At 37.9% G+C, this 25,890-nt stretch overlaps 5 protein-coding genes and 1 long non-coding RNA gene across 6 annotated transcripts; 3 read left to right on the top strand and 3 right to left on the bottom strand.

The window, feature by feature from the left end:
* The first annotated feature begins 236 nt into the window (after window positions 1-236).
* On the top strand, window positions 237-3,327 carry LOC126785166 (pentatricopeptide repeat-containing protein At1g06143). The gene is made up of 3 exons (XM_050510778.1): window positions 237-2,145; window positions 2,294-2,401; window positions 3,195-3,327. The coding sequence occupies exon 1, from the start codon at window positions 237-239 to the stop codon at window positions 1,989-1,991; it is 1,755 nt and encodes a 584-aa protein (XP_050366735.1). The 3' UTR covers window positions 1,992-2,145; window positions 2,294-2,401; window positions 3,195-3,327.
* On the bottom strand, window positions 2,774-4,408 carry LOC126785177 (1-aminocyclopropane-1-carboxylate oxidase homolog 6-like). Its single transcript, XM_050510790.1, has 3 exons — window positions 3,667-4,408; window positions 3,236-3,557; window positions 2,774-3,034 (listed from the first exon to the last, which is right to left on the bottom strand). The coding sequence occupies exons 1-3, from the start codon at window positions 4,182-4,184 to the stop codon at window positions 2,774-2,776; spliced, it is 1,101 nt and encodes a 366-aa protein (XP_050366747.1). The 5' UTR covers window positions 4,185-4,408.
* On the top strand, window positions 4,136-6,108 carry LOC126785193 (uncharacterized). The gene is made up of 4 exons (XR_007671032.1): window positions 4,136-4,272; window positions 4,403-4,496; window positions 5,748-5,897; window positions 5,975-6,108. It is a non-coding gene; the product is annotated as an uncharacterized LOC126785193 (long non-coding RNA).
* Window positions 4,873-7,297, bottom strand: LOC126785173 (1-aminocyclopropane-1-carboxylate oxidase homolog 1-like). The gene is made up of 4 exons (XM_050510786.1): window positions 7,097-7,297; window positions 6,434-6,975; window positions 6,012-6,333; window positions 4,873-5,841 (listed from the first exon to the last, which is right to left on the bottom strand). The coding sequence occupies exons 1-4, from the start codon at window positions 7,184-7,186 to the stop codon at window positions 5,581-5,583; spliced, it is 1,215 nt and encodes a 404-aa protein (XP_050366743.1). The 5' UTR covers window positions 7,187-7,297; the 3' UTR covers window positions 4,873-5,580.
* A 6,771-nt stretch (window positions 7,298-14,068) lies between these two features.
* On the top strand, window positions 14,069-16,271 carry LOC126785179 (1-aminocyclopropane-1-carboxylate oxidase homolog 1-like). Its single transcript, XM_050510791.1, has 3 exons — window positions 14,069-14,676; window positions 14,766-15,087; window positions 15,417-16,271. The coding sequence occupies exons 1-3, from the start codon at window positions 14,159-14,161 to the stop codon at window positions 15,660-15,662; spliced, it is 1,086 nt and encodes a 361-aa protein (XP_050366748.1). The 5' UTR covers window positions 14,069-14,158; the 3' UTR covers window positions 15,663-16,271.
* LOC126785164 (transcription factor bHLH155) lies at window positions 16,155-22,296 on the bottom strand. The gene is made up of 11 exons (XM_050510776.1): window positions 21,301-22,296; window positions 20,757-20,927; window positions 20,448-20,532; window positions 20,250-20,291; window positions 19,881-19,940; window positions 19,090-19,194; window positions 17,743-18,903; window positions 17,546-17,647; window positions 17,027-17,167; window positions 16,788-16,913; window positions 16,155-16,446 (listed from the first exon to the last, which is right to left on the bottom strand). The coding sequence occupies exons 1-11, from the start codon at window positions 21,393-21,395 to the stop codon at window positions 16,354-16,356; spliced, it is 2,181 nt and encodes a 726-aa protein (XP_050366733.1). The 5' UTR covers window positions 21,396-22,296; the 3' UTR covers window positions 16,155-16,353.
* Window positions 22,297-25,890: the final 3,594 nt, after the last annotated feature.

Genomic DNA, 25,890 nt, shown 5'->3' with positions numbered 1-25,890 from the left:
AGTGTATCTAATTATCTCAAAAGATAAATCAAATAAGCAACTTTGCTTTTCTTGGAACTTCATGCGAAGATTCTCAAGTATTTTATGTACTCTGTATGACTAATTCGCGATCAACCTTTGTTATAATAATTGGATTGGTGAAATTGATGATTCGGTCGACCTATATAACTATGTAAATTGTAAAGCACAATATCAATGTCACAGCTCTCGAGTTTGGTTTCCTTGCGTCTTAAGCAATGATTCTGAATCGCGTGAGATATCATTCAACTACACCCAACTGTTTCACGATCCCAAAACCCCATCTTCAAACCCTCGCAGACAACCCACCATCCATACTCGATAGAATCAAGCAATGTCGAACTGTAACAGAGCTAGAACAAATATGCGCCTCAATGATCAAGACCAACACAATCCAAGACTCTTTCTACACCAACCAACTCATCACCGCCTCTTCCTCCCTTTCCCGCCTAAACCACGCATCTCTAGCCTTCTCCCACATCCATAACCCAAACGTCTTCGTCTACAACGCCATGATCAAAGCCTCTGTTCACTGCGGCCAACCTGTTCAGGGTCTGCTCTGTTTTATCAACATGTTGAGGAACAGGGTCTTCCCAACGAGCTATACTTTCTCGTCTCTGATCAAAGCTTGTGCCGCGGTTTCCGCCATGGGTTTTGGAGAGGGCGTTCATGGGAGTGTTTGGAAATGTGGCCTTGATTCACATGTGTTTGTTCAGACTGCTTTGATTGATTTGTATTCGAAGCTGGGACGTGTCAAAGAGGCCCGGAAGGTGTTTGATGAAATGCCCGAGAGAGATGGTTTTGCGTGGACTAGCATGGTTTCAGCTCATGCTCGAGTTGGGGATATGAGTTCCGCGAGGGCATTGTTTGATGAGATGATTGAGAGGTGTTTATCGAATTCGGCTACTTGGAATACAATGATTGATGGATATGCGAGAGTTGGTGACATTGAGCGTGCGGAGTTATTGTTCAGTCAAATGCCAAGCAGGGATTTGATCTCATGGACAGCTATGATTGATTGTTATTCTCAGAACAAGAAATTTGGAGATGCATTGGTTGTGTTTAATGAGATGAGGATGAATGGGGTCAGTCCTGATGCAGTGACCATGTCGGCTGTTGTTTCGGCTTGTGCCCATCTCGGAGTGCTAGACTTGGGGAAGGAGATACATTACTATGTAGTGCAGAATGGGTTTGATCTTGATGTTTATATTGGGTCTGCGTTAATTGATATGTATGCGAAATGCGGTGCATTGGACAGGGCTCTTGTGGTTTTTTATAACTTGTGGGATAAGAATCTGTTCTGTTGGAATTCAGTTATTGAAGGGCTTGCAGCTCATGGAGATGCTGAAAAAGCACTGGCAATGTTTAGCAAGATGGAAAGCGAGAAGATCAAGCCAAATGGGATTACTTTTGTAAGTGTTTTAAGTGCTTGCACTCATGCCGGGCTTGTTGAAGAAGGACGTAGGAGGTTTTTAAGCATGACCCGAGATTATTCCATTTCGCCTGGAGTTGAACACTATGGATGCATGGTGGACCTATTAAGCAGAGCTGGTTTGCTTCGAGATGCATTAGAGCTGATACAAAGCATGAAACTAAAACCTAACTCTGTTATCTGGGGTGCCTTGTTGGGTGGATGTAAACTCTATCGAAATCTGGAGATTGCTAAAGTTTCAGCCAAAGAATTGATGGTACTGGAGCCAGATAATAGTGGGCATTATAACCTTATAGTTAACATATTTGCCGAAGTCAATCGATGGGGAGAAGTTGCTGATGTACGAGCAATTATGAAGCAACTGGGAGTAGAAAAAACATCTCCTGGGTCTAGTTGGATTGAAATCGGGAGGGAAGTCCATACATTTTCAGCATCTGACAAATCTCATGCAGCTTCTGGTGAAATTTACTCATTTCTTGCAGAATTATACATGCAGCTGAAGCTTGATATTTATCTTCCTGAACTTGGTCCTGCCTTATAGCCTTATTTTCCAGTGTTGAAGTGTGAAATTGCCATCTAGATAGTAATGGCTGATGGGTTGGAAAGTGCATGGAAGTCGGTTGGATGCTGATCCCACAGAGCCATACTAGAGACAGAAGCGGTTTCGCTCAACTAAACCTCATGAAGTGAAAATGGTAATTTTGTTGATTCATTTTGGATGATGTACATGCTGATTCATTTTGTTGCCAATTTATTATGGGGCTTCTTATAATTGATTTCCACACCATTGAACTGTGTGGCCACGGGAAATTAAACTCTAACAAGCATAGGGCTTGTTGGCAGGTTAAATACAGTAGTCAAGTGGTTGTGATGCGGAAAGCTAGAAATCCCATGGGAAGCTACACTAAGTTACATGCTGATCGATGGTTCTGGAATTTGATAGCTCAATTGGTGAGTTTAAAGTAAATAGATAACTTGTCTATTAGAAGTTTAAAACCTTTTTGCACCAGTTTACATACAACGTGTTTACCTTCTTGATGTGATCTTTGTAAAACGAAGTTCATAAGAAATATAATTTTCCCTCCAAATTAAAATTGAGTGAAAAAGATTAAGAAACTTATAACCACCAATCATTTTTGTTTTTCACTATAAACTGATTTTGTTACAATGGAACTCTTGAATTCTCATCTTGAAATGTGAGGAGGAATAAGTAAAAATACTTATTGACGAGGTCAAGAGGAGCTAAAATTGCTGCCCAACTAACATCGAGGGAGTAATGACATGTTACTTTTAACTGCAACAATATACCTTGGTAGCATGGTCTCAGTGCAGTCTAAAGTTAGGCAGGGCAGAGCTACCATGCTGAACACTAACTCTGTAATATCCAGTATATTCTCCATAGAGGATGTCCCTGTATATTGGGGGATTGGTCTCAGATAGAAGTTCCTTTATTGGTCCATATGGCTTGACACGTTTGTCACTATCCATAGGAACAAAGAAAGACGCAACTGATATTCGTGGCTTGACAAGTGTGGTAGCAAGCACTCTGTGCTGAACACTCTTGAACTTGTTATTAGTAACTAGCTGTTTACAAGCACCAGAAAATAAGTTCAGAAGTAATACAATAGTGACAATGAACTTCAAAATTTAAACCATCAACATCTGAGTATTGTACCCTGGTATATAAGCTAAATCATAATATATCCAAGATCTATAATCGTTTTATTTTGTTATTGTTTCTCAGGATGTAATGAAGAGCATATATGTAAGAACAGAGTGGAGTACCTGCATAAAGTCACCCACATTTGCCACAAAAGCTCCATGCACTGGTGGCACATCAACCCATTGATCTTTATGGAGCACTTGGAGGCCCCCAATCTCATCTTGCAGTACTAAGGTAAGAAATGAGGGGTCTGAATGCTTGATTGTGCCTAGAGTCAACCCTGGCTCGGGGCAAATTGGATAATAGTGGCATGACAATGAGAAAGATTTCAAGCATCCCATGTGTGTCAGGTGATCCTTGCTAAGCCCTAATGCTTCTGATAGTAATTCAGATAGCACTTTCTGAAGTGCAGTCATGTTTTTGATATAGCCACTCATTTCAAGTCTGCAAGACAATACGTGTCATGAATTGTTCAACATTTTGTTTTTGTAAAAAGGATATAATTATCACAAAGGTTTAGTCTATGGTATGAGCTCCAGAGACAAAAAGATACCTGCACACTTCTGGCAGTGCCTCAAAGTTCCATTTATCATCCACCGCTCTGCAGAATAAGGTGTCTCTCCAATCTGCTCCAGATTTTGCACGCAACTTTGGATCTCCACTGCCATAAAAGTTGACCTGTTTCTTATAGTCTCTAGAGTATAACTCCATCTTGTCTTCTGGGCCCTGCTCATGGAACCTTCGAATACCATCAAGCATCTCCTCCATAACAGCAAGTGGAACTCCATGATTAACTATTTGAAAGAACCCCCAGGTTTCACATGCATCTTTAAGTGCATTGATAATGTCCTCTCGACCATGACCATTCCGAATGCCTTTGAGATCAATAACCGGGATTTTAAGTATGACATTGTTTTCCGGTGCTGTGCACTTTAAAGCCTCCGGTGGGTGGATGAATATTCTGGGAATCCTGGTCACTCCGGAGTCTGCAAGCCCTTTGACACCTATTTTGAGGTCATCAAACGCACACAATTCCCTTTGTTTTTCTGCAATGTAGTCTGCATCAGCCATCTTATTATTATTGATTAGTGGAAAGCTTTTGTGCTGATCTGCTTCAGATGATCCCTATGGCTTCTGAAGGTGAACAAGGTCTGACATGGTATGTAGTTCTGTTTGTGAGTGAAGAAGTTTAAAATTCCTTCTGACTATTTTATATGCAAATCTAGAAGAGTACTATGCCAAACCATTTGGAGTCTAATATCAGATAAGTTGTTTGTTTCTTTGTACAGTATACATTTATTTCCGACTTTTGTGAGAAGCAAATTTCAAACAAAAGCATCTTTGGCGGCTTAATTTTAACTGAATACAGACCACTACAATCAGGTACCATTGATTTTATTGCAATCTCTCTTGTTAATTAGCTTCTCTTGTTAAAATGTCTACATATTTTCCTGTCTTTTGTGTGTTGGTCGAATTCAATCCTCATCATGATTTATTTCATTTTATTCAGTGTCTTTTCAATTTGGATTTGATGCCAAGTTCCATCAAGTTCTCTTTGGGAATTTTATGTGCAGGCCGAATTGTATATTAGTAGTGTTCTCCTTATCTTCCACATAATATATTATAGATCAAGCCACTTCTTTCTGATGGTAATTGGCTAGCTAGCAAAATAGAAAAGTGTCAGGTTGGCAATTTTACAGAGCATACACTACCCTAACATTCGCACTACTATATCTTTCTTTCGTTTTGGAAGGATAAAATGTTGAAGAGAAAAATATAAGTCACCTGCATAGGGTCTCAAAGGTTTCAATAATCTGCAGTACTTTTAGTCAAGTATAGATTCATTTATTTGATATTTGGAAGTAAAAGGAAAATTCATACATTTGCGGCTCACAAATCTCAGCCAGCTTCTCGCCAAACGTTATTCATTTCTTGAAGTCTCTGTCGGCTTGAGTTTATGTTCCTGAACTTTTCTCTGATTTATAGCATTTTATTTACAAACTGTGAAGTCTCCGTCAAGAGAAAAATTTATTTGGGAAAGTAACATTGAAGAGGGCAGGAAAATGCTTCAGACCAAATGAAATGCCACTAAGCCAGAGCCGCGTTATATGTTTATTCTAACCTTTGAACTGTGGCACAGAAAACTGACCCTGACAAGCGTAGTAAAATTGATTTTTTTTTCCTGCAGAATTATAGTATATACAAAAATCCATTATTTTTCCCAAAATACATTTGCTGGAAATTTGTTCTTCACAGAATATAGGGGTCTAACTTCATTGAACAATAAATATGCTTGTTAGGGACTACAAGAGTAATGTAATAACCGTAGATAGGCTTAAGATGCTTTCGAAAGGGAAATTAAGGAGTAGTAACCTGCTGCTAAACTTATTATCTGAAATATTTAGCATGCATGCAGTGCATTTTAATAGATCTGATTTTGGCATTCAAGAAAGTCCATAGCATGGTCTCAATGCAGCCTGAAGTTAGCCAGGGCAGAGCTGCCATTTTGTCCATTAACTCTGTAATAGCCAGTATATTCTCCGTATAGGGTTTCCCTGTATATTGGGGGATTGTTCTCAGATAGAAGCTCCTTTATAGGCCCATATGGCTTGACGCGTTTGTCGCTATCCTTAGGAGCAAAGAAAGATGCAACTGATATCCGTGGCTTCACAAGCGGCGTAGCTAGCACTCTATGTTCCACACTCTTGAATCTGTTATTGGTAACCAGCTGTTTACAAGCAGCAGCAAATAAATTTCATTCTTTGATGTGAAACAATGCTGAAGGTATAAAGATGCTGTACAGTAGTACTAGTTACTATCCCCATGTTTACATAGTTTTTATTAATCTCATTGTTTTTCAGGTTCTCCTGAAGCAAATATCTAAAAACATAGAAGTACCTGCATAAGGTCACCAAGATTTGCTACAAATGCTCCATCCACAGGTGGTACGTCAACCCATTGATCCTTGTGGAGAACTTGGAGTCCTCCAATATCGTCTTGCAGAACTAAGGTAAGAAATGAGGGATCAGAGTGTTTGATTGTGCCTAGAGTCAGTTCAGGCTCTGGGCAGATAGGATAATAGTGGCATGACAATGAGAAAGACCTCAAGCACCCCATGCGTGCTAGGTGATCTTTCCTAAGTCCCAATGCTTCCGATAGTAGTTCGGATAGCACATCCTGAAGTTCAATCAAGTTTTTGATGTACTCACTTACTTCACCTCTGCAACAAACCAAATGATGAAATGTGAAAAAGTCAATACATACCAGAACTACAAGAAAAGACTTATTCTATAAAGTTTTTCCAGGCCCTAGAGCTATACCTGCACACTTGAGGCAGTGCTTCAAAGTCCCAATTATCGTCTACGGCTCTGCATGATAAGGTGTCTCTCCAATCTGCAGCTGATTTTGCACGCACTTTCAGATCTCCACTGCAATAAAAGTTGACTGAATTCTTAAAGTCACGAGAGTACAAATTCGTCTTGTCTTCTGCAGGCTGCTCATGAAATCTATGAATACCTTCAAGCATCTCGTCCATAACAGCGAGTGGAACTCCATGGTTAACTATCTGAAAGAAACCCCATGTTTCACACGCATCTTTGATTTCTTTGACCATTTCTTCTCGAGCGTGATAATTTCCAATGTCTTTGAGATCAACAATTGGGATTTGAAGTTTGACACCATTTTCTGGCGCGGTGTTCTTTACGGTCTCCGGTGGGTGGATGAAAATTCTAGGAATTCTGGTCACGCCGGAGTCTGAAAGCCCTTTGACGCCGATTTTTAGGTCATCAAACGCATAAAGTTCTTTTTCTTTTTCTACCGAGTAGCCTGAATATGCCATCCTAAGTCTGTTCAACCCTGCCGCCTAATTTATATAGAATGATTAAAAGAGCAACAAGGCATAGATTAAGCTGCGTTTAGCAATTATCCAAAAGAAAAACAAAAAAGCTGGGAGAAGAGAGAAACTAGTAGCTCCTATCATATACCTGTTCGGACTTTCTCACAAACGTTAGGGTTTTCACCAAGATACTTGAAGAGAAAACTTGTCGCCAGCAGCAGACGGACAAAGCATGCATATATGCCCAAAGCAGGCCAACAAAACCACAAACTCCAACCAAGCCACTCCTAACAACCTTAGGGCCAGTTTGGGTAGGCTTTTGGAGGGGCTTTTTGGGGTGGCTTCAGCTTTTGGATGATTGAAGTTTTAAACTGAAGAAGAAGAAAATAGTGAGAATCTCAACGGTATGAGAAAATTTTATTAATTGAAACCAAAATAAATACACCTAGTCAAGTGAGAATGTTATGAGTCTAACATCTCAAATACATACAATAGAAAAAGTTAAACTAACTAAATTTAACTCTACAAGTCGATAGTTCTTCAAACTCTTCTATGACCTATTCATTTCCTATAGATTCAGCATACATTTTTTCAATATGAATGACCATACAATCACCAAGAAATAATTTTTTTTCAGACGCTTCCGTTTTGACTTGGTCTAATAACCTATAATCTTTGAAAAAAAAATATAGGAATTAGGAATGTGGAGTGTGGAGCTCAGTCCTAAGGTCCCAAATGCAATCAATCAATCTAATTTAGGAATTGGGGCTTTAGTTATGGGGTTGGGTAATGGGGGAAGAAAGAGAAAGAAAGAAATTTGGTAAATGTTGTTATTCTATGAGTGTAAAATGATTGGATGTGGGTGGGTGTAGGGGATGCTTGAACTCTAAAAAAAATTATTACTTAGTGGTACTAGACCACATTTGAATTAACTAAAAACTCATTTTTCATATTTCTTATACAAATTAGGACATAAACTCAAGCTAAAAAATAAATAAAACAAAACTGATTAATCAATTAATGTAAAAATATCTAAAATACTCTCATTTTCGTGAAATTTTTCTCTCCTCATTTTAATTACCAAATGCCATTACTAAATCTAACAAATTTCTCTCTCCTCATTTTTTAAGTTTTGTTTCCAGCAAATTTAAGTTTTCCGGCCAAACCACCGGTAATTTGGAGGTGAACCAATATATAAAGTCGTTCTTTATGTTATGGGCTTTCATTTAAGTACCATATTGCATATGTTTTGAGAAATTTTGAAATTTTGAATTTTGCTCACCAAAAATCACAGTAGCAATTAGTTTCTCAGTCGACAGTAGCAGCTAGATTTATAGTCGACAATAGCAAGTATCTTCCAAGTCGACAGTAGCAGGTACATTCGAAGTCGACAGTATCAGGTACATTCATAGTCGATAATAGCAGTTAGATTCATAGTCGACAGTAGCAGTTAGAGTCATAGTCGACAGTAGCATTTACATTCCAAGTCGACAGTAGCATGTGTCTTCCAAGTCGACAGTAGCAGCTAGTTTTTAACTCGACAGTAGCAGTTAGTTTTTATACTCGACAGTAGCAGTTAGTTTATATAATCGACAGTAGCAGATAACCTCTCTATTGATAGTAGCAAACACTATGGGCCACAGAGGGGTAAAAAAGTAAATTATTTTATGATATGTGGCAACTTGCCATCATTTGGTGCTTATTAAATTTTTGTCTTTATTTGTTTTATCAAATTAAGTAGTGAGTTATTTGTAAATTAAAAATTGTTGTCTGATACTTATAAATAATTTGTTTTTTTTTTTCTAATTGGTTGGGGGATGAGCATCCCCTTCTAACATAGAGGATCCGCCCCCTGATGATGGCCAATATTGATACTACATGAGTAGTTGCAGGTGTTTTCTTGCCAAGAGATGTACACGTCATACACTCATATTGTGATAGTTGTGCATCATGCATTAGAACCATGGTCATATATACGCAGAGAACCGGACTGTAATATAGAACATGAATTCGAAGGTAACGTTTTACGTACTCAAAATACTATTTACCGTTGATTGTTATTATTAGTTAGAATTCAATGAAATTAATGTCAATATGATTAAATATCAAAACATAAGAATTATGGCAGATAAGAGCAACTCCGACCGAACTGTCTTTTGACACTGTGGAGGCTCAACAGAAAAAACAAAAAAACAAAAAAAAGGCAGGGAAGCTCATCTATGTTGAATCCTACATGGATTTGACAATGCAACTCTTCCTGTCAAATTATTTTCTTTGATTGTTTAATAACGAATCCTCTCTCCTCTTCTCCTTGCTGCATTCTCTTCCCTCTCTAACTTTGTTCCAACCCGCACCAAACCTCTCATCGCAGGCCTTTAGATTCAAACTTGATTCGCAAGGACAGAAAGAAAACTGGAAAGTTGGAGTTAAACCTCTTGATTGCAGTGGTGAGGTGCGGTGTTGGAATGATCGGCGGTGAATACGTACGATTTCCGGTGTTGAATAAACACAATGGAACAAGGCTTTAGATGTATAGTTGCTTGTTTTAATATGTTGTTTTTTTAATGTTTCTAAACATGGGTTCCTTTGAATCTGGGCATGAACAGCCCTTGCCCCTTGGCATGAAGATAGACAAAGGAGAAGGATAAGGATATATACAGACGCATAGAGGAAAGGAGAAAGGGGAATATTTTTATATAAAACTCATGAAATAAATCTTCTATTAATAAAACTACAAGGGAAGTTCCATAATTGAATTTTTGAATTACCCAAAATGTCCATGGTTCATTAATATCTGAATTTTGTCCGGACATGGTGCTAATAGTATGATTGTAATTTATAAATTATAAAAGTGAAAAGAAAGGATAAAAAGAGAATTTCTACTGAAGAGAAAAATAAAAAAAGCCACGATCCTACAATTTAGTCCAAATGAGATAATAACTACCAACTATTGTAAAGATAATTACGTAAATTACCCACTATCAGTTTATTTCTTTTCATTAATTTTAATTTTTTATTTTGTTTTTCTATAAGTTTATATAGAAAAAAGAAAATCAAATGATCAACATATACAGAATGTGTCCTGAGGCTAGTAATATAATAGTTTGAATAAAACACTTTTGCGCCAGAGAAGAATTATATGAAACTTTATGAGATTAGTGAGATTGGTGGGGGTTGTGCGAACAGGCCACTGGCAACAAATTATGACATTGGCTCTCTCACGTATGGGAGACCATAGATGGGCACCCCTCCTAATGGAGGTCACCAATTTAGGCCATGGGCCTTCTTGATCGCCCAGAAACCCTAACAACTGCCTGCCTCCATCAATTTTGTAACCCTCTTGCCACCCCGCACTTCCCTAAGGTTTTGGATGTGAGACACTAATAACACATGCCATTAGCCCCCCTTGAGAAACTAATTAAGTGGGTTCACTTGTGTATCTTCTATTGTCACAATGCTTGTTGGTTTCTTTCCTTGGATTTGTTTCTTAGCTAGAGTTGAGCATTACAATGACATATGCAATTAAAACCCAGTCGAATGGATGTGAATTACATGATTAGAGATGCATGAACGCCTGAAATTAATGTGGGTTGATATTGGTGCAGTAGTGAAACCTCATCTTAGTTCCATGTTGTCGATCAGTATTGTGTTATATGTATTTTAGAACAATAGGAAAGCATTGTGATGTATTTGATCTCCGATGTACACTGTTGACAGTATTTTGCCTACGTTTTGCAATGTTAATAAAAAACTTCAACAGTTCAAAAGTTTAATAAACCAATAAAAATCATCTCTGAAAAAATATTGATGTAAATAAGAATCATTTTCATAAGGGATTGCATCAAAAAAATTGATGGCTAATCATAAGACTACTAATTTCACTATAACTGTTTATTTGTTTGATGCAATCGACTGAACAAACGATTTTTGTTAACATTGATTTTTTTATAGAAATGATCTTTAATGATAAACTAAACTTTTGAACGGTTAAAATCATGTATTTATATTCCCTAAATGTGCAAATGAGTGAGAGTTCAGACACACGCGTACATACTAGGTTGTACGTAAGTTTTTTTTTATTGTCATCTCAATTCCAGTATTTATGTTTGTTTTCTGATTTGCCAAGGGCCTAATTTTTGCAGGCTCTAGGCTGGTTGGGTTTGATGGCGTTTGTGTCTCCATTTTGTATAGTTTGTTCTTTAACTCTACTCTTGTGCTTAGGGGTGACAGTCTAAGCTTAGTTGTTTAAGCTTAGGTTTTGTTGTCTTTTTTTTTTTTTTGCTTTCGTATGTATTACAACGATGGGGCTGACAATTTTTAGTTTGGTCGTGGTTGGCTTTCCCCCATCGTCTGTGTTGTATACTTGTGGATTTGAGAGATAGTTTTTAGTTACTGTAAATAAGCTTATTTCTAGTATGTGGTTAGCTTCTTATAATTAACTACTATCTTTTACCTAGGTCTGTTTTACTAAAAATGTTTGTTGTGTCTTCTAAAAATAAAAAAGGACCTGACGCATCGTTACGTATGTATTGATCGAAACTTCGAGAGCAATAACTTGCAGACGTAAGACGTCAAGGTCGACCTAGGAAGAAATTGATAGATAACTAGACTTTTGATGTAGATTGAAATGACGAACAAAACCACATCTTTACAAGACAGAAGATGATTGGCCAACCTCTTTTGCCGACTCTGATCGAATATCGAATGGTATTACAATTCTGAAAGCTAGGGTTACATCACTTACATGTTATCTGTGCGTCAAAGTAAACATCACACAAGCTTTTGCATATATGTACTGGCGTTTTTGTTGGTATATGAAGTTCGATCATATCGTGTTGGGCTATATATTGTTAGTTCGATTTTTCATGTTTTTGTTCCCATTTTAAAACACAGTTGGGAATAGATTTATCGATGTCGTTTCCACTGCCCTAGCACTCAAGGGGGTCCTCTATATCTTTGGCACTGGTCATGGATCTTCACTTCTAGTTTGTTTTCATGCTGCAATACTCGTTCAACCAAGAGCACACATACATAAAATAAAATTGGTGAACGAGCTCCCTGCTCATCGTGCTTTCTACTTGGTGCATGTCGACATGCATCTTTTATATCTTGGGCACAGCTTCTACATCAGATGATTGCCACTCTTGTATCATCTGATCGATTACTGTGATTATGACAATTGCATTGCAGTTTGTTGGAAAAGAAAGATCACATATCTGAAAAATAATAAATAAAATAAATTTTATAAATTTATAAATAATATTTAATTGTATCGAGATTTTTGTGATTAAAACCTTAAAAGTGTTATTATGATTGCCACTTGTATCATCAAGATCATATTTTCTGTGATTTTGTATATGTACCTTAAACTGATTTAGGGCCACATATTTTTCCAAAATGATGCACTGAATTAAGCTCAAATGCCTTATTTGAACGACTTTCTTACATGCACTACTGTTCTTATAACGGCAAGCATAACAAGTTTTGTTCATTCATGTTCAACGTTATCTGCACCAACCAAGCTATTTGTTCAACAAATGCTGCTGCTTGCTGCCATTGTTAGCTAACTCATATAATGTAGCTTTGGCTCTTAGCAATAATTTGTCATGAAGATCCTGACAGAAAAGTACGTAGCTCTCGTTTCTTGAAGTTCCACCCAGTTAGCAACAAGGTGTAGTGTCACTAGTATGGATGGAAACTAAACACGACAAAAATCTACCAGCATCTCCACTCCTTCATATGGCCCAAACCTTGTTACCCTGACATTTGTGTACTTCTCTCTTGGATTAGGTCTGATGATAATGATATCTGCTAAACAAAAAAATTTGGAAGATCTAATTTGCTCCACATTGTTGAAGTGAACTGAATAAAAAAAAAATCTCTGTGCCACAACAAGTTGAACATTCTGGAATACTATAGAAATTTTATTGTAAATAATGTGAAAATTCGCAAAACAATGCAGTCTGGGAAAAAATTGACCTCAGCTTTGAAGCTCTTCTAAAATTTAATTGCTCAGATATGATCATGTGAACTGGATGGACATATCAACTTCTATGTGTACTACTCTCATAAGTACATGAATATAGGACCCCCCAGCAAGTCTATCCAAGTACAAAAGATAAGTGTATAAGACTATCTCTATAAATTTTGGCTTTTATGATGTATTCATGCCGTCACATTAAATTACATTCCACATTTTTACAATATTCAACAACACGACCAATAGTTTATAATAGAACTTACATAATTAATGATTAATCTTTACTATTATAAAACGAGCATGAAAATACCATTAAATTACGAATTGATAGATTTATCTTTCTGCCATCAGATTCTCACAAACAAACATAAGGACGGTAAAGTAAAAATTAAAATTAAAAAAAAACTTAAGAGATAATTGTAGAAAATAAATATGGGTGGTAGGTAGTGGAAAATTATGATCAAAATTAACTTCCGTGGAAATATTCATGAGTAAAGGCTATATTAATAATACATTGATAAGACATATCCCATTAATGGTTATTAATCGCTCATTTCCAATGAGCTGGCATGAGATACTCCTCCCAATTCTCTCACAGACCCAAGGACCCCGAAAAAAAAACAGAATCTTGGTTCAAAGATATGATTATATTGACTGCAAGATATTATTAGCATTCACTTAGTGAAAGATTATGTGCTGATCTTTGACAATTAGAGTCAGATCATGCATCAAGGATACAAAATTCTCATAAAAAGCTGCTTTCGTATAGTTGTTAGATTCCAGTTTACATTTCTACAGCTTGCAAGTTGATGCCAAGTTTCATATTATCATTATATTACCAATCATACTCCTATTTGATAAGGAAGAACATTCAAATTTACATTTATAAACCATTTTACCTCATTCTGAACCATTTTCTTGTTTTGGTAAGCCAAGATGTTCCTCTTCTGTAAAATAAATATAATGGAGCAAATACGAACAACCTAAGGAAAAGACACTTTATCTTCAACTTATTACATTATTGCACTGTTAACTTCCCAAGATTTTAATAGCTAGGGAAAGAACGGGCCAAAACAAGTATCTCACTATCTTGGCCTTTTGTTTGAATTAAAAAATTTCCTTGTGCACATCTTTTAAAATGGGAGGCATATAGCATCTCTGAGTATATCAATCTTCCTTTCCTCTTAAGAAACATACCAACTCTTTTTACTTACTGAGCTCCAGAGAGTGATGAACACGGAAGAGGAGTCAGGAAGTTATGACAGAGCCAAAGAAGTGAAGGAGTTTGATGAAACAAAAGCTGGAGTTAAAGGGCTAATAGACTCGGGGGTGACCAAAGTGCCAAAGTTCCTCATGCATCCACCAGAGAACCTTTCAAGTTCAAGCACTCCAACTTGTACAGACTTCCAAGTTCCAGTTGTAGATCTTGACGGGTTCCATGAGGATCTCCAGCGGCTGCAGATTGTTAAGGAGATGCGTGAAGCATCGGAAACATGGGGATTCTTTCAAATGGTTAATCATGGAGTTCCAGACAGGGTTATAGACAACTTGTTACAAGCAATAAGAGAGTTCCATGAGCAGCCAAAGGAGGTGAAAATGGAGTGGTACTCGCGCGACTCAACGAAAAGGGTGAGATACTACTGCAATGGAGATCTGTTGGTGGCAAAAAGAGCAAACTGGAGGGATTCCATTGTTTTCGATTTCCAGGATGGACCTTTAGACCCTGAGGCATTTCCTTTGGTTTGCAGGTACACACTTTGTTACTAACCTTTTATTCATAGCAACAATATAACAACAAAACATAACCATGTAACTTGGGATTTGATTCGAGTCACAGACGAGCAGTGCAAGAATACATGGAACACTTGACCAACCTAAGAGATGCGCTATCAGGTTTGTTGTCAGAGGCCTTGGAGATAAGCAGTGACTACCTAGCTAGCATAGAGTGCATGAAGAGCGAAAATCTGGTGTGCCATTATTACCCGGTATGTCCAGAGCCAGACCTCACCATCGGGACAACCAAGCATTCAGATCCTTCATCCTTGACCATACTCTTGCAAGACAACATTGGCGGCCTCCAAGTCCTCCACCAAGGTCACTGGATCGACGTTCCCCCAAGGCACGGAGCCCTGGTGGTGAATATTGGTGATCTTATGCAGGTAAGTTTCTACATCATTACTAACTTTTGCTACGGAGTAAACGAATCTTCATCTAATACGATAGTCTAAACCGACAGTGTTATCATGACATGTCAAACAGCCCGAGAGTTTTTTTTTTTTAAGGGTTTAGAACCCTCTTTAAAAAACAAAAAATAAAATACATAGCAAAATGAACTAGACTAAAAATCACATCAAATTTTAATCAAATAAAATACAAAAAGTAGTCGCCGATAATTTGGAAATCTCAAGTACAGTAATCACCTTGTAAGAACTGCCCCAGAGCAGCTGGTTCACTGTTACTTACTATATCAGACATTCTATGTATGCAGCTTATCACCAACGACAAGTTCAGAAGCGTGGAACATAGGGTACTTGCACGAAGTGTTGGCCCCAGGATATCAGCTGCATGCTTTCTCTATCCAACACATAAGTTGAAACTGTATGGGCCAATTAAGGAGTTTCTGTCCGGTGACTTGCCTATATATAGGGAAACTCATGCCAGAGAATATCTTGCCTATTACAAATCAAAAGGTTTAGATGGTAACTCTGCCCTTGGTCATTTCAAAATAACCTAAGTTAACAGTAAATTTGTTGCTGTTCTATGATGCTAATATGTTGAAGTATTCAGTCTAGTCTGCGTTCAAACTGACCGACGAAGACAAAGGAGATACTCATAATGACAATTTGAACGTGGTACATGTATCCCCATCATATATCATCCTTGACTAAACGTGAAAAATATGGAATTGTGGGGTCACATCTTTTTTGTCAACCAATATGAAACATAAAAACCATTTTATGATCATTTTCTTATCTGTACAAAAACTGCAATATCTGGAGGAGACTATGATATCTTTATATGACACAAAATAGTAGAAATTAAAACAAGAGTCGATGGACATTGGTGATAAAGAAAAATGTTAAATAAAGCACAAATTGGAAGACATGCATTGCAGATTTATAGCGATCTAAAGACTCATTCCAAGTACCAAGCTTCCAAACAAATCGCAAATGCCAAATTATACAGGCTAAACAACAAATGGCACCTTCACACTCTAAAAAAAGTAAAGGGGGAAAATATCTCCTAGCAAATTATGTAGTCTTACATTCTACCTCCTATAGGTGCTTCTTGCTTTTCTTTTGAATTTAAGGGTGGGTGTTCAATCAGAAAAAGGAAAAACATACATATACCAATCAGATCACAAATGATTTGCAGTAATTTACAGAAGAACCCTAGAGTGCAATTCCCAGGGCCAGCCAAACATGCTATAGCTGTTGTTGAATAGGGTTCTCGGGCTGCAGTATCTGAACAAGGGACCACAAGATATCCATCCTGTGTATATTTCTGTTGTTCTGCCCCTGCAGTAATCCCGGTGTCAACTTTAGTTCATAAGATAGTGAGCACCGCATATAAGGAGTCTAGATAACCGCGGGTGTGGCTGAGATGAAAGTCTTGGAACTCTATTATGCACATAGGTCACAAGGGGAACAGTTTCTTTTGGAAGAACAGATATTTAGCAAGTTCATAAATGCTGGTTCTATAGATCCAGTCACATTTATAAATGCCAACATTGTCTTGAATTCTATATTTCTTCTAGCAAGTTCATGAATGTTATTTTTATAGATGAGGATCAGTCACATCATGTAAATGACATTAAAGTTCCTTCTTTCATTTGCATGATATTAGTCTTAAGGCTTACCTCAACTATGAAACATATCCATGTCTTGTCACCACGGGCCTCTGTTACACCTTTTAGAATTGTTAGACCCAAGCTCCTTATAGCTTCAGCAATCTCAAGGAAATGGCTGCATTCTTCACACATCATCTGCATTAATCAATCAAAATGCTTGTAATAAGCTCTATATTTGGGGTGCAGGTAAAAAAAGTAAGAAGTTATAACGAAACTAAATAAAGTATAGACATCTGACAATTAAATACCTCCACAACCATCTGCCCATTCTTGTTCAGATTCTCTACTACTATTGAACACACTTTTAGATTGCCTCCCACCTCCACCGCCCAGCTCGATCCCCTTTCATGGTTAGAGGATCCTAGCATGCTTGTTTCCTTGGGACACAACTGTGAATATAGCAAATTAAGTCGAACAGCCTTGTATATTCTATAAGCATGGCATGTTTACATCACAGTGATACATAATCAATGAAAATATTGACTTCTAAGATAAAGTGATCATATATATTAATCCCTAAATGCTTTCAGAAGTTGGAGGAAATTCGGAAATTCAGAGCTGATATTCACACTCCACTTCCCTCTAAAATTACCACTCCACTCCATTTTAAACGGAATGTGAGTAGAACATTAAACCACACGGCAGAGGGCACGTCATCTCCCAAGTAAAATAACAAGTACTAAAGAACCTCACTTTGCAATATAAAATATAAGGCAAAGGAGATGTGAGCTAATCCCTCATCACAATAAACTTGATCAAAAGCGTACCTTTGCATCAGCACACTTATTTAGTTTATCCGCATGCTTAGTGATACTCTGAAGAAATAACATGTGCTTGATTGTGCGCTCCAGCAGTGAATCAATACTGCACTGCAAAGTTATCATGATAATTTTAGCACATGTAACAAAAACTAACTAGAACTTGTACAAGTTCAGAACTCAGTCAGCTAAGCTTTGAAAGTCACCTTTGCTCCATTTGGTGTTAGCTCTCGCAGTTCCTTGATACGATCTTGGATTAATTGTCTGTCCCTCGGCCTAGGTCTAGAAGTCTCACCAGGTCTAGCCCTCTTCTTGTTGTTTTTAGCTGGTCCTGATGACCTCTCCTGCTGTTCACTACAAGCACTTGGACAAGGTGACGAAAACCATTTTGGGGATATCACCCCACATCTCCCTGATGAGCTCAAGCATTGTTGCGTGTCCTCTCCTCTCATAGACGGCTGATCAATGGAATAATTTTCTGAATCAAGCGTATGTGTAGTATGGCTAGAAGGCTCTGGATACTTTTCAGTTGTCAACAGAGACTGCATTGATTTACAGAAAGATTTTTCACTTTTAACATGACTACCACTATGGCAAACTTTAGCCACTACAGCTTCGAGAAGATGTTCTGGGCAAGAATCAGAAGTCAATTGGCTAGAATTCATTCCGTCAGGCATCTCAGCAGTAATTCTGTCACCAATCTTCTCCGCTTCCCAATCAAAATAGTTGCTCTTATTCATAAAAGATGGTCCAAGTGCTTCATGCAACTCACAGCCAGCAGGGAACATCAAAGATGAACTTGATGTGTCCACCTGACCTGTTTCAGCCTGAAACTTCAGATTTTCCAGGTTGTTCTGAAACTTAACATCTGAGGGTTCATTTACATGCAGCAACACCTCACTACGGTAAAAATCTATATTGTCCGAATCAACCCTGTCAGAGTTGACAAATGTTGAAGATAAGTCTGCACAATCATTAGCATGAGAGAATGAAGTGGCATTGTTCGGGGAAGACATCCCCAAATTTTTGCAGCCACTACTCTCCCCTGTACACTTCCTGCTATCAAGTAATTCCATTCCTACTAATTTGCAACTTCCCAAATTGAAGATACTTGATTTTGACTGAGATATGTTGGAAGTCTCATCACCTCCTATGTTGGATGACTCAAGTTCACCATGCTTATTGACCACTTCAACTGCATTTTTGAGATTGCGAGTCAATGGAAACATATAAGAACTATCATCGTCTTTCCCACACTGGGGAAAGGCGGACAACCATATATCCGACTTTTTTATATTTATGGCCTTATCTATATCTTGCAAGCAATCAGGAAAAGCCCCTGAAGCCAAATTTGTTGGAGATATTGCCTGAGAAAAATTAGCCAAAGTCAGTGACATATTTTATTATTGATTGCTCACCCAAAGAATTAAGTGTTTCATATGAGTGCACAGGCAGGAGCACAAACAGATTAACACAGATATATATATATATATATATATATATATATATATATATAGAAAGAGAGAGAGAGAGACAGAGAGACAGAGAGATACCTCACATCCTGAACTGTCTATGCTAGATTGGATACGCCGTACTGGGGAATCTTGAGCCATGAAAGCATTTTTTATATGTGATACCAGCTTCACATTTTCAGTGATCTGCAACTCCCAAATGGAACGAGGACAAGAACAATAAATGTGTGCTTGAAATTGTGTAACTACAAGTATAAATAGATTTATGTGATGTTAAAATGTAAGAAACAAGTCCACAACCAGGTAATGTGCGAAAAAACATCAACCGAAATTTTAGCATGAATAATTTAACACTGATATATATTAATGTTAGATAACCAAGCACTGAAATGCAACTTATATGGGGTTGCAGCAAGGTTTCTAATCTTTGGCACATTAATTGATGTATTTTTGGTAGGTTACAAAAAATAGGTCAAATAAGCAGATGACACCATAGTAAGTCTGTAAGTTCAAACCTTTAAGGTGCTCTTAAGATAGTATGTTAGGACACTTCAACTGAGACTTATGAAGAGGTAGATATACTGCCTCTCCAACAATGAGCACCTTATATATTACCAATTACACTGAAGAGACACAAAGTATATGCTCAAATTCACACTCAATCTTCTATGATCCATCCAGCACACAAGTTTTTTAAGATACATTTATTATAGAAAAATTCCATTTCATAAACAAATTATATTTCTTTTAGGCTATATCTTCATCAAGTTTCAATATCCCATAATCAGATGTTTCTTTTAGGCTATATCTACATCAGCAGCAAGTCATGCATGGCTTTAAGTATTCATTATCCTCAAAACTTTAGAACTTACTTTGTTTAAAGAACCAAGCTGTACAACTCCATGTGGAACAACAGCTACAATGGCAACGGTCTACAAAAATATAAACAATTCAACTTATCAGGACATCTAGTTGAAAATTACAATCATCCATGTTTTCCCTTATGGAAAAGAAGGTACAATGAATGATTTTCTGATTTTTATTCAAGTCAATACATTGATGAGACAATGAAATCAAAACAAAAGGATTGTACCAAAACCCACAGGTGAGTAAAACAGTCTTGCAAGTCCCCACAGTAATTTTTTTTTTCATATATGGGATAATGTTTTATGATTATGCTCACAAGACCAGAACAAACAATAGTGAATAATAAGAGAGAGAGAGGGAGAGAGAGAGAGTACCCTTATGCCAGCTAAAAATTGACTGTGCCACCCATCACCGTACTGAAAAGTGAAAATCAGACAAAAGATAAGAATGAACGTTAACCCAATCAAATACAAGTAGCCGCAGAGCAGACCTTATATTTTTATAAATATAATACAGCTTGGAATTAGAAACACACTAATCAGTATTAATGCTGCATAACAAGGAACAATTACCTCAGACGGTGAACAGTTATGCCTCACAATATTATCTGCAAAGATCCACTGATACTTCCCAGTAATTGCCACTTGTCCAACAATTCTATAAAAACCAAAAACAAAAAGAAAAATGAAAAAGACAAATTGATGCTTGTCACACTATCCTTTCTTTCCGAGTTAAGCTGAAGATTTGGATAATGGCAATCGGAAATGCGGAGAAAAGCCATAAATACTGACACAATGGTTTTAAAATTCATAGCTTTCTAAACAAATTCAACAACAGGCATTATGGTATCTAGCAAGTGACACGAGGTCACGAGTAATTACCCTTCCCCCAGAGTATATACATGATACGACATTTTTGCCACGGCTAGTCCGAGGGGATCGTGTGGATTATGGCCGCCAGGCAATGCTTCCAGTGTCTTAATAAAGCTTTCATCCCCTGAATTGTCATGTTGCTCACAGTTATCATAGTAAGCGTCCTCCCAAGTCAACACCCTGCACAGCGTGAACCATATCAAATCTTATCAGCGTTCAGTAAATGTTTATAACTCAGTGTGACGAATCACAATCTACAAGCAAACGGAAACTTTCTCCGAAACACAGAGCTGCAATCACGCACCTATCAAATTTAGTAACCTCATAAACTGTATAACTACGGTACTAATTGTCCTGCAACTAGAACTCCCTGTGCAGCTTTACTTTTACTTAACAATTGTAACTTTTGTTTTTAGGCTCTAATTAATCCTATTTTTCTTACCTTTACTAAAACCACCTGATAATCAACTTGACAGGAAAAACAAACACGTAAGCAATTCAATCACAAACATACAACAAGCAATTCATAAACAAACTAGGGAATTGAACTCACATTCGAGCCCGGTGCTTCAGTTTCCAGAAAATTGCATAGTTCCACTCCGTATTCAAACAAAGGCTTCTCAGCGCTTGGTGCAAGTCAGTCCCCATCTCTCACTCCTCTCCGAAATTCCCAACCTTTTTGTTTTGTTTTGCTTAATTTCCTAAACCACCTCTAAAACAACAACACCAAGCAATCAAAAAACCCCCAGTGCAATTTACAATTTTTTTTTTGGCGCGAAAATCCTTACCCTAACTTCCCCTATATGAGCCTCTGCCCGCCTGCTTCCTCCGTAGCCCCGCTCGCCGCTTTATCGGTGGCCCCACCGCCGCTAATGGCAGACGATCCGTTCCCATCCCCCCTTCTCCTCCTCTCACACACCACCAATCCGCCCAATTCAAGACTCTGCTCAACACACCCTCACCAATCCGCAGCCTCGAATGGCTGAAATGCTGAATCAGAGGCTCCCGTACAGCCGCATTCCGCCATGGATCGGTCAACGGAGCTACAGAATCGAATCGGAAAACCGAATTGAGCAGGAAAGATTCACTCTTTAGCTATTTCGACACGAAAGGTGAGTAGAACTGCGTTGGACTTAAACCCTAGCGAATGTCCGACGACATCGATCTTCCTAGGAACAAGTGACCATTCTCCAGAATTGATGATCCGCCGAGCCTTCTGAGTTCTGAGCTGAGATTTGGACTGAAGAAAAGGTCAGATTGAGCTGAGAAGAATGGTATGTTGCTGCGACGATCTGGGGTTTTGAGGTTTGGGGATATTTGGGGTCTGAAGAAATGAAGGTATGAACCCAAGGGTGTGAATCAAAGTTGAAACCTTTGGGCTACAGACGCTGCCATTTTCAAACGACAATGCAGCTTTTTCTACCAAAAAGCAGAGAGGGAGAGAGAGAAGCTTCAATGGCTTTCCTTTTCTTTCAGGGAGTGAAAAAGAAGCTTTTTTTTCTCTGTGAGAGAGAGAGAGAGAGAGAGGAAGTCACTGAGTGAGAGAGAGTGACTTCGTTTTAATATAGTGAAGGGGGGGGGGGGGGCAGTGTTACTTGCGTACCGCGGATCATTTTAGCGTATAATGACTAACGTGCGCACACAAACAAAGGCGAAAGGGTCCGTCTTAACCTGATCACACCTTAGCCTACGCATGGTGCGCAGTTTAAAGCGGCTTTGTGTGTGGAGTGTGAAAGATGGGAAAGGCTGGGGACTAAAATGGGGGCTCAAAGCCTCAAAGGGCCTAGTAGTAACGGGAAAAAAAAAAGGAGCAAGTGTGAAGAATGGTGATGTGGGTGGGTGGGTGTGTTAGTGAGGGTTGTATATATTTTTGGAAGTGAATTGATGCAATTTGGGGTATTTGAGTACACTTTCTAGGTATTGTTTTTTATGGCAAACAACATGATTCCCATGTGACGAAAATTATCCTTATCTTGCCCTCAATTTTCAATGATACAATCCCCCCACTCTTTTTCCAAGCCAAACAAAGTAACATCAACTAATCCCTCCACATATCCAAAAAAAAATCAAATGGTTTTGACAATGATTTTATGAGTCAAAATTTGTGTGTCATCTCACCCCAAAAGGCCCATTTGTTGTGTAACTTTGTTTGAATAATGACATAGTATACAAGCAATTTCTAAGGTCTGAAATGGTCATTGTAGATGCACATTTATGTAAATGTTTTTTTTAATCAAATAATCATCAAAGAGTTCACTTTTATACCATAGGCAATGCATGATAAAATAAAATTAATTTTAGCCCAAGTGTTTAAGTGTCACTAAACTAACTTCAGTTAAGGAAGACTAGGAAGTACTAAACGAAACCAAAATTAACTAGTATTCAAGGGCTCTACTTGTACTTACTACAGTATATGGCCATGCACCGAAGTTAATGCTCGTGAGCTTAATTGGATTATCTTACAGTTCTTCTTACTCAAAATAATTCCTAAGCTCATCCTCTTCTCTTATCCTCACTTTTTTACATTGAGAAATACGTCTCCTTGGTCTTTTACAAACATTCACTTACTCACTTAGAGCATACACATAAGTTTGTTCAAAAGATGCAATAGTTATGCAAATAGACGGGAAAGAGATAAGAACAGTTCTTTGTCATCGAGTGCCATTCATTCAAGCACGATGATAATGCTCCCATAATCCAAAGAGAGCCAAATCTGGTTCACCAATTTGATGAAGGTGTGTGCCCAAGTGTTCGCTCTTCCTTTGTTTTCATGACATATTTATGAAGTATAGCCTTTTGTTGCACTGCACCTACTAGACATCATATTTTGAATCCCATTATTTGTGTTTTAACAGTGTGATCTTGGTGATTATTGCCATTGATTCATAATCATTCTCTCATTTTCCTTTTGCCTTCTATTTGCATACAGTTCATGAAGATCAATAATGGAGTAAGGCCAAGACCAAATTTACTAGTCATGAAGACAAACAAACAAAATAGGATTCGAAATGAAAAAAAAATTACATAATTAACAAAATAATCAGTAAATCAAATGATTTCTATTTTACATATATATATATATATATATATATATCTAATCAGTCATTGACAATGGAGTGCAAAAAACTCTAAACGCTCACTCCCTCCCCAAAGCGTCGTACAACAACAACCTACCATAGTCCTCCCATCCGGTGGTGCTCCACACCGGTTAGGCTTGCCTTGTCATCGCCATGAGGCCACCAGATAGGTTTGATAATTTGGAGTCCTTTGGCTTTGCGAATTTGTGAGGCCCGAGAGTTTGATTGTTTGATTTGGCTGTGTTTTGTTTCGCCACTTCTTCAAGATGTGTGATTGTGAGATTGGTTTCGGGCGTGGCACAAGAGGATACTATGTTCTTGCCGGTGACATAGGCATTTGTTTCTTCAGGGGGTAGTGGTGTTTCTCTTGGGGCCCAAGATCTCTCTCTCTCTCTCTCTCTCTCTCTCTCTCTCTCTCTCTCTCTCTCTCTCTCTCTCTCTCTCTCTCTCTCTCTCTCTCTCTCTCTCTCTGTAGAGTGATTTTGGTGCTCTTTGAGTCTCTTCTTCTCATTCAGGTGAGGGAGGCCTACGTCTTGATATCTGGAATGTGCGCCATCTTGATGAGTGGGGACGTGGACTAGTGCGGCATGGTTTTGTTCTTGGAGAAGTGTAGTTGGTGACATGACTAAATTAACTTTCGAGTTTAGGATTTTGCTTTCATTTTGACTTCATGTATTATGCTAGCCCATAAATTTTTATTCTCTCTAATAAAACTCCTCCCTTCGAGTGAGTGTACTGTAATGTAGCGGGTGTCGACCTTAGATTTCGTTTTAGTACCTAGTAATAGTGACTGCATGAGGTGGCTTGTTAACTTTTATACCTGACCCTTGTGGTCGTCAACGAGCCTCATGCTCGAAGCGGCTTTTCGCTAAATAAATTCATTTCACTTGTTTCAAAAAAAAAATCAATCATTAACAATGGAACTCATTTGTTTTGTTTTTGTCGGAAGTTACCCAAAAGGGTTTTTACCTAATTCACTATCAATGCAAAGTGGCATCAACATGTTTGATTATATTATTACATTCTAAAAGATAATAGTTTGTATCTAATCTACAAAGATAATTTTACACGAAATCTCTAATTTAGGCCTTGTTTGATTATTAGAAGGGAACACACTTCACTTGTGACTTCCCTTCCTGAAGGAAGTTAGACTTTATGTCCAATTTCCATTCCTGTGTTTGGTAAGTAAATGTCAAAATGTCATGTGAGTTCCCTTACAATATTTGGGTGTGTAGGAAATGAAAGGAAAGGAAAACTACATCAAATGTGCAATAATACCCTTCAATTTTAATATTAATTCAACAAGATTAATGGGTAAAGTTGGTAATAGTGAATTCGCACCATGACAATATAGTTATAAATTCTAATAATTAATGTCAGGAAAGATGAAGGGAAAAACGGATGAACAAACTTCCCACCCTTTTCCCCCTTTGTGAGGAATATTCCTTGTTTTATAGTCCACAAACAAAGGAATGAAAAGTAGTTCCTTCCCAAATTCTTCCAGCCAAACAAACAAGGCCTTAGAAGGTCAAAATAAGAGCAGTTGCTGGGTGCAAGCCTGTCAGGTGAAGCCAATCAGGCAAACCGCCTCCAGGCACCAAGGTGTTTGAGGGCACAAATTTTTTGCATCATATATATAGATAGTTATAAGCTTTAACTATAAAATACTATTAAATATGTATGGACACGGGTTCATCCAGTTCGGTTTTGGACAAAACCCATAACCCAATTAAAATTTTAAATTCGGTTCGGTTCAGTTTTTCTATTTCAGAAACTGTGACCCACAACCCAACCCAACTCAACCCAACCCGTACGGTTTGGTTTTTTTTTTTCGGTTTTACCCGTATGTAAAATACGTAATATTATATATTAATTTTAAAAGTACAAAATTTAACATAAAGATGAAAAACTAATGGTCTAATGATTATTCCATACCTAATTGACTTATGCCTCATTATTTAGCCCGTGGATCCGAAAAGCTCGCCGAGGCCCGCAAGTCCGATGGGCTTTTACTCAAAAACAACACTAATATGTCATATGGGAAGACCCATTACCAAAATGCGAAC

The sequence above is a fragment of the Argentina anserina genome, chromosome 2 (genome assembly GCF_933775445.1).
Source record: "Argentina anserina chromosome 2, drPotAnse1.1, whole genome shotgun sequence".
Lineage (NCBI taxonomy): Eukaryota > Viridiplantae > Streptophyta > Magnoliopsida > Rosales > Rosaceae > Argentina > Argentina anserina.
Note: the sequence above shows the minus strand (reverse complement) of the source record. Positions and strands in the feature narration are given on the sequence as shown.

Excerpts from the sequence above, each read along its gene's own strand:
- LOC126785166 (XM_050510778.1), top strand. The coding sequence starts at position 237 with ATGATTCTGAATCGCGTGAGATATCATTCAACTACACCCAACTGTTTC.
- LOC126785177 (XM_050510790.1), bottom strand. The coding sequence starts at position 4,184 with ATGGCTGATGCAGACTACATTGCAGAAAAACAAAGGGAATTGTGTGCG. Across the intron at positions 3,558-3,666 it reads GCACTGCCAGAAGTGTGCAG|ACTTGAAATGAGTGGCTATA; the intron begins GTATCTTTTTGT and ends ATTGTCTTGCAG. Across the intron at positions 3,035-3,235 it reads ATGTGGGTGACTTTATGCAG|CTAGTTACTAATAACAAGTT; the intron begins GTACTCCACTCT and ends GCTTGTAAACAG.
- LOC126785173 (XM_050510786.1), bottom strand. The coding sequence starts at position 7,186 with ATGCATGCTTTGTCCGTCTGCTGCTGGCGACAAGTTTTCTCTTCAAGT. Across the intron at positions 6,334-6,433 it reads GCACTGCCTCAAGTGTGCAG|AGGTGAAGTAAGTGAGTACA; the intron begins GTATAGCTCTAG and ends GGTTTGTTGCAG. Across the intron at positions 5,842-6,011 it reads ATCTTGGTGACCTTATGCAG|CTGGTTACCAATAACAGATT; the intron begins GTACTTCTATGT and ends GCTTGTAAACAG.
- LOC126785179 (XM_050510791.1), top strand. The coding sequence starts at position 14,159 with ATGAACACGGAAGAGGAGTCAGGAAGTTATGACAGAGCCAAAGAAGTG. Across the intron at positions 14,677-14,765 it reads GCATTTCCTTTGGTTTGCAG|ACGAGCAGTGCAAGAATACA; the intron begins GTACACACTTTG and ends TTCGAGTCACAG. Across the intron at positions 15,088-15,416 it reads ATATTGGTGATCTTATGCAG|CTTATCACCAACGACAAGTT; the intron begins GTAAGTTTCTAC and ends CTATGTATGCAG.
- LOC126785164 (XM_050510776.1), bottom strand. The coding sequence starts at position 21,395 with ATGGGGACTGACTTGCACCAAGCGCTGAGAAGCCTTTGTTTGAATACG. Across the intron at positions 20,292-20,447 it reads ATAACTGTTCACCGTCTGAG|TACGGTGATGGGTGGCACAG; the intron begins GTAATTGTTCCT and ends TTCACTTTTCAG. Across the intron at positions 19,195-19,880 it reads AGCTTGGTTCTTTAAACAAA|ATCACTGAAAATGTGAAGCT; the intron begins GTAAGTTCTAAA and ends TGGGAGTTGCAG.